Below are 11,281 nucleotides of genomic sequence, written 5' to 3'. Positions count from 1 at the left end.
CAGGCTGGAGTGCAATGGCGCGATCTCGGCTCACCGCAACCTCCGCCTCCTGGGTTCAGGCAATTCTCCTGCCTCAGCCTCCTTAGTAGCTGGAATTACAGGCACGCGCCACCATGCCCAGCTAATTTTTTGTATTTTTAGTAGAGACGGGGTTTCACCATGTTGACCAGCATGGTCTTGATCTCTTGACCTCGTGATCCACCCGCCTCGGCCTCCCAAAGTGCTGGGATTACAGGCTTGAGCCACCGCGCCCGGCCTTGGAGCCTCATTTTTTTTGTGTATTTATATGGTTGTAATAGTGATGTATGTAAAGTTTCTAGCACAGTATATGAAGCACTTTAGCTATTTAATAAATAGCTATTTTTTATTACTACCATAAAGAGAAAATATGATTCCTAGCCATTACATTTTTAATGTTACACTGAATCATAGTATGTTCAGATTTAGTTATCTGATTTAAGACCAAATTATTTTTTCTTTTTTTTTTTGAGACGGAGTTCCGCTCTTGTCTCCCAGGGTGGAGTGCAGTGGCATGATCTTGGCTCACTGCAGCCTCTGCCTCCCGCATTCAAGGATTCTCCCGCCTCAGCCTGAAGAGTAGCTGAGATTGCAGGTGCCTGCCACCATGCCTGGCCAATTTTTGTATTTTTAATAGAGACGGAGTTTCACCATGTTGGTCAGGCTGATCTTGAACTCCTGACTTCAGATGATCCACTCACCTTGGCCTTGCAAAGTGTTGGGATTACAGGCATGAGCCACCGTGCCCGGTGACCAAATTTTTTCTTCATGGAAGACTTAAAACCCTCAAATTGCCTGTAGTGAACTTTATTGAAATCAAAGAAAAATCATTTTCTTGGATAACTTTTTATTCAATTTCCTTTCCTAACTAGATAGCTTTGTGAATAGTTGAATAATAGTTTCTGTTAAGGAATGGTATTTAATATATAATGGGATGCAGTAAATCTCTCAATGTCTACTAATAATATAATTTTTAAAATATTTTTGTTGGGCCTTCAGTAATTTTGGTTACTAAAGAATGTCAGGGTAACTCCTTGCACATAGCTAAGCAGAGCATTCCTTCCTATTTTTTAAATAATGGTAAATTTTCAGAAATTTACTGTTAACAGGACTAAAAAGTGGTTTTTATTAGACTGAAGATTGCTGTATAAATAGTAATAATCTTTTGAGTAGTGTAAACAGAATCAGTGATCATATGGTATCTCATACTTGGAAAAATCAGTCTTTGCCGATTTCTCTGTTAATTGAAAATCATTCGGGAGTTACTTATTTCAATAGAAATACAGATATGCAGAGTTGTTGGTTCTGTATATTGGTGTCCGGTCATTACGCCCTAAGGCATTGTTTTTGTGTGGTGGGAAGGAGAAAGGTTAAGTAGCTTTATTACTGGTACTAAAAAGTAGATTAAGTTTGAGGTTTGAATATGTCATGGTTTTTGCCCTATTAATTCTCTCTCCTTCTAAGCATCAGGGTTTGAACATGAACATTTTAATTGTACTATGATATATGTATAAATTCTTGTAGAAACATTAAAAAGTCTGTTAACTTTAATTTCCACCCTTCCCACCCCGTGCTCTTGGTCTTCTTATCCTTTATCATTTCTACTTTATATTATACTTATCCTCACTTTCTTAACACTTAAGATACATGGACCCCTTCTGGTAATCCTTATCAGAGAATCCAGATAGACTTTCTTAGACCATTTACATTTTATTCCCAAATACTTCTTTACTGTAACTCAAGCCTCATGTTTCAGAGATGCAGGTATAACTTGTCACTTAAAGGCTGAAAGAAGAAAAAGGTGAACTTTTTTATTGAAAAAAGCTTATTGTAGTTTATTGAAGACCTATGTGCCAGCCACCATGCTAACAGCTTTTTATGTTTGTAGTGTGTAAAGGTGCTTAAATATGTTCAAAGAACTTCTTCCACATGCTTTTTAATCCCCTTTGCAAGCTATGAAGAAGGATGTGTTGGATTATCCCATTTTATAAGTGAGGAAGGTTCAGAAAGGTTAAATAATCTACCTGCAGCCTCACAGCAAGTACTTTTCATCAGTATCAACGACTATGGTGAGACTTTCACTGACACAAATAACTGATTGCATGATGTAGAGCTAGCCACCCAGCGTGAATTACTGGCTCTAATCATGTCCTTGAAGAATGACGATAATGAGAGATGTTCTGCTGCAGTATAGTGACATTGCAGAGTTTATATAAAGATACCAAACAAGTTACTTATTTATTTAATATTCAGGAAGAAGGTGCTTTTTTTGGGTCAGAAGATAAAATGATTTGGTTGTGGGTTCTGGTGCTTTAAAAAGTAAAGTGATTATACGCTGAACATAGCCAAGGAAAGCAATTAGCATTCTAATTTCCCTAGGATATTTTGTCTCATAATTAAACGAGTAAGCACCATCTTTACAGGCTCCTCAAGAAGTCGGCACTAGAACTACAGCGAGCTTATTTGAGTACTGTAACATGCAGGTTCAAAGAAATTCACTAGAAACCCACCTCAAATTGCTTCCTCTGCCTTTCCCCTAATGTTTCATGGTACATAGAAGCTAACATTTTCAGCATTTTCTTACATGGGCCAGTATTTGCTCCTTGAAAATTACATATAATGAAAAAGATATTACTACAAGATAATGTTTGTTGAATCTGTATGCTCCTTAGATAGTCTTGTTTATAAGCCTGAAACTTTTATATCGATTTCATTGTGGCTTCATTGTGGATGAATGGGTTAGAAGCAGTAAGTGTGGTTGGTGTCTGTAGAGTCATACCAATTGCGCAGATTTTTTAATTCATCGTACATATAGAGCATAAATATTAACCTAGGTGCTGTGAAAGTGTAGATGATTGAAGCAGTATCATGGCCTGTGGAATAGGCATTACCTAAAATAATTGTTGAACTTAATTCTGAAAGTCAGCCTTTTGTTTCCTCAGCCTGTTAATGAAACTGTAGGTTTTTTCTTTGGACACCATTATCAAAATCTTTTTGATAAAATTAATTCTGTGCAAAGGTACTGAAAATAAGAATATTTTTGATTTTCTCTGTTCTGATGGGGTTGATTACGGCAAAAGAAACCTTTTATAATAATATTTATAACCCCATGTCAAGTTAATCCTTGACAAATCAAGGATTTGTCATTATTCAAACTTGTAGATTAGCCTTAGGCATTGCATGCATTGATGAGTTATTTGGATGAGTTATAACATGCTACTTTTGACTGACCTTGACTTTAAATTGTAATAACAGAAACCCCTGGGTATTTTCCTTTTGTTCTTAATGTTTAGAGCAAGCTTGTCCAACCTGCAGTCCGCGGGCCACTTGTAGCCTAGTTCAGCTTTGAATGTGGCCCAACACAAATTTGTAAACTTTCTTAAAACATTAAGAGATTTTTTTTTGCAATTTTTTTTTAAGCTCATTGGCTGTCATTAGTGTTAGTGTATTTTATGAGTGGCCCAAGCAAGCCCAAGATTGGACACCCCTGGTTTAGAGGTTTAATTTTGTTCTTTAATTTATACATGTAATGTTTTATTTACCTAAAACATTGCTTGAAATATTTAAAGTATTTTGCTGGAATTAATAGCAAAGACGACCTGTAACAACAAATTTCTGCAGCAGAATAATATAGTGAAATATAGTGATTTAATTTTTACTTATAGATACTTAAAGGTCTTGTTTTTAATGTGTATTTTAAGTTTGCATAGAAACAAGTATGTCTATACAACTTGTAGTTATTTAAGTGCTGATTCAAGTCACTGACATGTATATAGATGCATATCTATGTATATTTGTATAATTACATCTTGATATAAATCAATACATATTGATTTAAATGTAGTTAAATTGACAGACTAAATATTAGGTCATTGATAGTACCATGTTTCAAATTTTTTAAAGATGAACTTTATTTTTCAGAATAGTTCAGAATTTACAAAAAAGTTGTAAAGATAGTAGAGTGTTTTTGTGTATCCATACTGTTTCCCTTATTAACACTGTATATTAGTGTAATACATTTGTCATAACTAATGGACCAGTATTGGAACATTATTGCTAATTCCAACCTTCAGTTTTCCCCAGTGTTCTTTTTCTTTTTTTTGAGACAGGATCTCACTCTGTCACTCAGGTTGGAGTGCAGTGGCACAATCTCAGCTCACTGCAACCTCCACCTCCCAGGTTCAAGTGATTCTCCTCCCTCAGCTTCCCAAGTAGCTGGGACTATAGGAGCGTGCCATCATGGCTGGCTAATTTTTTGTATTTTTGGTAGAGACAGAGTTTTGCCATGTTTCCCAGGCTGGTCTCAAACTCTTGAGCTCAGGTGATCCACCCACCTTGGCCTCCCAAAATGCTGAAATTACATGTGTGAACAACCACGCCCAGCCTCAGTATCCTTTTTCTGCCCCAGGACCTCGTTGGGGATCCCACATGACATTTAGTTATTAATCTCCTTAGGCTCCATGGTTCAAATTTTAAGTGAGTTTTGCAGTGCCTTGCCAGTCATATTATAAAGCCTTCGGTCTCTCATTATGAAAGCTTGTAAGACAGCAGGTAAGTAAGTTTGTGCTGTGCAAGAGGCATTGTTAATTAAAACCAGTTTTATTATCTTCATAGACATGAATGCATATGATTTTCAAAATAGAGGAGAATTTATCTGTCACCATTTTTAATATTTAGTAAGCATTGGAAAAAACTGTGTGAGAAGGTAGTGTAACACTAATGAACTGTCTTATAATTAGTAAGCTTGGGTATAAGAAGTTACTGAAAATAATATTATTTGAGAATATATAAATTATGGCACAATAACTGCATGTATTGATTCTTCTTTACAGAATGTGACAGTGATGATAACATGGGTACCAAAAATACTTCAATAGGAGAAGAATTTATATCCACAGAAGGTAACCTAATAATCTCTTTTCTACTTGACTGTGTATTTTTTTTCCTCTCTGTCTTTCACCCATTCACCCCTCTTAATCCCTTCTACCCCCAAGTTAAAAATGTTTCTCAATTTGAAGGATAGCTTTTCATTTTCCATGTAAGACAACTTTGGGATAATACTAATTCAAGGCTAGAATGGGTCAGCCAGTTATGGCCTTTGGGCCAAATCCAGTCCACTATCTTTAGGAACACAGCCATACTCTTTAAGTATTGTCTTATGCTGTTGCTTTTGTACTACAACTGCAAGGTTGAGTAGGTGTGGCACAGACGGTATAGCCCCTCCATCCCTGCCCCCCTCAGATAGCTACTTTCTAACCCTTTAAAATGTTTGCTAACCCCTGGACTAGGAGACGATTTTCATGTCCTAGTGTTTATTTATCTTGAGTAGTATTAAGAATATTAAAAGATAGGCAGTGGATGGCCGGGCACGGTGGCTCATCCCTGTAATTCCAGCACTTTGGGAGGCCAAGGCGAGCAGATCACGAGGTCAGGAGATCGAGGTCATCCTGGCCAACATGGTGAAACCCCGTCTGTACAAAAAATACAAAAATTAGCTGGGCATGGTGGCACACACCTGTAGTCCCAACTACTCAAGAGGGTGAAGTAGGAGAATTGCTTGAACTGGGGAGGTGGAGGTTGCATTGAGCCGAGATTGCACTACTGCACTCCAGCCTGCTGACAGAACAAGACTGTGTCTCAAAGAAAAAAAGGTAGGCAGTGGAACTCTAAAACCAAGCACTTACATCTAAATATAAATGGGCTTTTTAAATAAATTTTTTAAAAAGTTGTTTGTTTGTTTTCAGACAGAGTCTCGCTCTGTCGCCCAGATTGGAGTGCAGTGGTACAATCTCAGCTCACTGCAACGTCTGCCTCCTAGGTTCAGGTGATTCTTGTGCCTCAGCCTCCTGAGTAGTTGGGATTATAGGCGTGAGTCACTACACCCAACTAAAAATTAAAATTCTTTTTTATTCTTCTTAAAGGAAAAGCGCTTTCCTTCCATAGGTTAAAGAGAACTTTTTGGGTCTCTTGGCCTTAAATCATTTGCTAGCTGTACTGCTATTTGGTTGTGTCTTGTAACCATTCTTTACTTTGTTTTTTCTATAACAGACTGCACTTTTTAATAACCAGGGGGGACAGGAGATAATGGATCTTAGAAAATACTTCGAGCTTCACTGGAGAAGTTGAAAATACTATATTAGCATCTTTGACATTAAAGAAAAACAGTAGGCGTGTTCATGTACATTCCAATACAGTGTTTATGATTGGAGATTTTAGGGTGGGAATGTGGAGACTGGAAAGTAGGGATGGAAATGTGACTAAAACACACACAAGCAGAATGGCCCAACTGATATGTTTTCTTTGCATTTCCTTGATCTCACATAATGCGATTAGTTTGACTAAGAGCATACTAGAGTTTTATGCTGTTAACAGTTTGGGAAATGGAGTCTGGCAGTAGAATTTATTTATCCATTAGATGAAGTAGAGAGCTCTAATCTTTCTGCCTTACAGCCAAATTCATTGGTTAAATAAAATTGGCAATAAATCTACACCTAATAATTGGAAGGAAGCAAGTTTTTTGACCAACTTGTTTTCCCAGCCTCATCTTTCAAGGTCTAGCTCAATGCTTAGCAGCCACATAATGATGAATTAAACAAATAAAAGAATTTTTGTGAGTTTTGAACAAAAACTGCCAATTAAGTTGTTTATCAAGGCCACTAAAAGATAAACACTGCTGAACATGTAAAGAGTTTAGATTTTGCAACTTTTATCTGACACTTCATGACTCATCCCATGGAAAATGCCAGGCAAAATTCTAACTTTTACATAGTTATAAGCTGTCACAGTTTTGTGGGCTCCTAACCTAGGAAATCTGAGATTTATGTAACTGGATATGTACCATATATTATCTCTGTAATGCATGTTATGGTTTGGAGGTGGAGATGTTACATTTTTGTGATTATTTGGTTTGGCGGAAGAATTATTGTTAAAGGATTCAAGAAAAGATACTTTAAAACCTGTAACTAGTTTTCATAGTTAAAATAGAGGTGGGGATAAAATCCTTTAATCCCAAGAAAAACCAAAGGAGTGTGTTTGTGTTTTGTATCCCGTTTCTTTATGTAAAGTAAGTGTGAGAAGCACACAGTGTTTCACATAAGTTAAGGAACATGGGCTCCTTTGCACTTGTCTCTCACAGCCTTCTTTTTTTCCAATCCTTATCACCCCAAAAGAGCTAACTCGAAATTCATCTCTTAGATTGAACCATATAGAATTGCCATTTTTGTAGGCACTATTGTGTGGTCAGTGCCTTTCCTAGACTGTCCATCTTTAGACACAGCCAACCACTGCCTATTCTGGGATCCTCCTGTACCATACCAAGTGGATTTAAAATATTTAAAATACTTCTGTCTACATCTTTCATGTCCACTGACTGTAAGCTCCTTGGGGAATAGGATCATGTTTTATTTATCTTTAATTCAGCAGCAGCTAGCACAGTGTTTGGCACAGAATGATTGCTTGTTAAATGAATAAAGTTTTAACAGACTTAAAATGTGTTAGATCCACCAGGACCCATTTCCCTATAACTGAATAAGGGAAATTAAGATAGAGGCTGTTTTCTTATAGCATGTTGTGTTATTTTGTTGACCCCGAACCACAGAAGCAAAATAATGTTCTAGTCTAGACCTGATAAAACTAAAAAAAAAAATTTTAATAACCTCTTAAATCTCTTTTTATTCTTTCTTTTCCCAGTACAACAGCGTAAATACCTGAGAAATAGTGGCAGAAGACAGGATAAATTTGCTTATGGCTTTTTGCCTTAGGGTAATTCCCCTCCTGCTGTGATTTGTCTTATTCTTTGTTGTTCCCCATAGACCAATATCAAACTCTGACCACAAAGGCCAGTCATAACAATCCTATATAATCTATTTCCTATACTTGACAGAGGAAATAGATGCCACATAATGTGGTAGTGAAAAGTACAATCTTTGGATTCATACTACCTAAGTTAAAACTCTGCTCTGCTGCTTACAAGTTGTGTAATACTGGACAAGTCACTTAACTTCACTGTACTAAAGCTTCCTCCTTATAAATAAGGGAATACTAGTATACCTACCTTACTAGAATAATATGGCATATCATAAATAGTATATATTGGTTGCTGCTACTGTTACTGGGATTATGATCATCATTATTCACTTCTATCTGCGTCTAAGGTCTACTCTAGAGGTATGCCTACTAACTAGAGGTATTCTGACTCAACTTGCTGGAAGAAACAGAGGACAGCATTACACAAATAATTGCCCATGCAAAACCGTCTTTCTATAAATGTTAGCAATATGCCTTACTCTGAGAATTCCTTCAATTAAGAGTAGTCAGAACTGCTCATAATCTTAACAACTTGTAAGAGTCAGACTGTTCTCTTCATTTTATGTGAAAACTGAGGTGTCTTAAGCATTAAGTAATTTGGCCTTACATCTACAGTTATAAAATGATTGGGGCACCATTTCTATATGTTTTCTTCTTTTTTTTTTTTTTAAGACAGAGTCTCACTCTGTCGCCAGACTGGAGTGCAGTGGCACAATCTCAACTCACTATAATCTCCACCTCCCGGGTCCAAGTGGTTCTCTTGTCTCAGCCTCCCGAATAGCTGGGATTACAGGCATCTGCCACCTCGCTCAGCTAATTTTTGCATTTTTAGTAGAGACGGTGTTTCACCATGTTGGCCAGGATGGTCTAGATCTGACCTTGTCATCCGCCCACCTCGGCATCCCAAAGTGTTGGGATTACAGGCGTGAGCCATGGCACCCAGCCTGTGTCTTATAACTCCTATTACTGGTTGTTTTTGTTTGTTTGCCATAATTACTGTTCTCAAAGTAAATGAAATTAAGGCAGAAAGAAAGGAAGGTGAGAGAAACATAGAAATAGCCACAGAACAGAAAAAACAAGATTTTTCACAGGTGCTCTTTATTTTTTTTCATATGGCTTTCAAGGACATCAAATTACTGTCTGATGTCCTTTAGTTTCAATCTGAGAGATTCTCTTTAGCATTTCTTGTAGGGCAGGTCTCCTAGTAAATTCTGTAGCTTTTGCTTATCTGAGAATTTCTTTAAGAATAGTTTTGTCAGATACAGAATTCTTTTTTTTTTTTTTTTTTTTGAGACGGAGTTTCGCTCTTATTACCCAGGCTGGAGTGCAATGGCGCGATCTCGGCTCACCGCAACCTCCGCCTCCTGGGTTCAGGCAATTCTCCTGCCTCAGCCTCCTGAGTAGCTGGGATTACAGGCACGCACCACCATGCCCAGCTAATTTTTTGTAGTTTTAGTGGAGACGGGGTTTCACCATGTTGGCCAGGATGGTCTCGATCTCTTGACCTCGTGATCCACCCGCCTCGGCCTCCCAAAGTGCTGGGATTACAGGCTTGAGCCACCGCGCCCGGCCAGATACAGAATTCTTGATTGACGTTCTTATTTTCTTTTTGTCTCCATGTTTGTTTGTTTTTTTAACAAGAAATCAGCTAGTAATTTTATTAAGACTCTTGTTTGTGATGAGTTGCTTCTCTCTTGCTGCTTTTAGTGTCTTTGGCTTTTGACAGTTTGACTATAACATGTCTCAGTGTGGGTCACTTTATAGTTCATTGAGCTTCTTGGATATGTAAATTCACCTCTTTAATCAAATGTGGCAGTTTTTCAACCATTATTTCTTAAAACATTCTTTCTGGTCCTATTTCACTTCCCCTCTTGAGACTGCTATAATGCATATGTCAGTTCACTTAATGGTGTCCCACAGGTCCCTTGGACTCTGTTTACTTTTCTTTATTTTTCTTTCTATTCCTAACACTGGATGATTGGTTGATTGTTTAGCCTGAACCCAAACCAAGACACACACTGGATAATTTAAATTGTCCTATCTTTAAATTTATTGACTCTTTCTTCTGTGTGCTCAAATTTGTTAAGCCCCTGTAAAGATTTTTCATTTTAGTTATTGTATTTTTCAGGTCCTCAGTTTCTATTTGGTGGGCTTTTGAGAATTCTTTCTCTTTACTGATATTCTTAATTTTGTTCATACATTGTTTTCCTGGTTTCCTTTAGTTATTTGAACATATTTAAGAAGTTTGCTTAAAGTCTTTGTCACCTATGCTATATCGTGGAGCCTGTTGTTCCTAGTCTACAAACCTGTATAGCATTTTACTGTGCTGAATACTGTAGACATTGTAACATAATGGTAAATATTTGTGTATCTAAACAGAGAAGTAAAAATACATAAAAAATGGTATAGCTGTAGAAGGTACTTACCCTGAATGGAGCTTACAGCATGGGGAAGTTGCTCTGGGTGAGTCAGTGAGTGGTGAGTAACTGTGAAGGTGTGGGACATTACTGTACCCTACTGTAGATTTTATAAATACTGTACAATTAGGCTATACTACTTTTTTTTTTAACATTTTCTTTTTTCAATAGTAAGTTCACCTTAGTGTACTGTAACTTCATAAACTTTAAAATTTTAACTTTTTTACTCTATTTTAATAACATTTAAAACACAAACATTATGTACAGCTACACAGAAACATTTTCTTTATATCCTTATTCTATAAGCTTTTCCGTCCTTTTAAATTGTTTTATTACTTTTAAAACTTTTTTGTTAAAAGCTAAGACACAAAAACATATATTAGCTTAGACCTACAGAGTCAGGATCATCAATATCACTTATATAAGTAGGAGCACACTCTGAAATAATAATAAAAAGTATAGTAAATACATAAACCAGTACTAGGGTTTATTATCATTTTCAAGTGTTATGTACTGTACATAATTGTATGTACTATACTTTTATACAACTGGCAACGTAGTGTATTTGTTTATACCAGCATCACCAGAAACACATGAGTAATGTGTTGTGCTGCAACATGAAGATGACTATGACATCACTAGGCAACAGGAATTTTTCAGGTCTAGTATAATCTTATGGGGCCACTGTTGGATATGTGGTCCATTGTCTACCAAAAATTGTTATGCAGCACATGATTATACTTGGTTTTTGTTTTTTAGAGTCTTTCAGCTGGCAAGTTTAATCCATATAAGCTCACTGTAGGTATTGGTATATTTGTATAGATGTTGCTGTACTTAACAATGGTTTGATTTATGATTTTTTGACTTCACAATGATGTGAAAGTGATATGCATTTGTTATAAACCATAATTCAAATTTTGAATTTTAGTTCAAAAATTTTTATAACTTTAATTGTGAAACAGACATTGTGTCAGATGATTTCATATGTATGTATATATGTATATCTATCTATATATATATATATTTTTTTTTTTTTTTTT

General features: G+C 36.4%; 1 protein-coding gene across 3 annotated transcripts in view; it reads left to right on the top strand.

The window, feature by feature from the left end:
- ZNF451 (zinc finger protein 451) overlaps positions 1–11,281 on the top strand; it is an 83,137-nt gene that overhangs the window by 69,045 nt on the left and 2,811 nt on the right. For all 3 annotated transcript variants that reach the window (XM_017512009.2, XM_017512010.2, XM_017512013.2), the window contains one exon: positions 4,851–4,919. In XM_017512009.2, the coding sequence (XP_017367498.1) occupies positions 4,851–4,919 (69 nt within the window). The remainder of the gene's footprint in view (positions 1–4,850; positions 4,920–11,281) is intronic.

This window comes from Cebus imitator, unplaced genomic scaffold, assembly GCF_001604975.1.
Source record: "Cebus imitator isolate Cc_AM_T3 unplaced genomic scaffold, Cebus_imitator-1.0 Scaffold460, whole genome shotgun sequence".
NCBI lineage: Eukaryota > Metazoa > Chordata > Mammalia > Primates > Cebidae > Cebus > Cebus imitator.
This window is presented reverse-complemented; position numbering and strand designations above follow the sequence as displayed.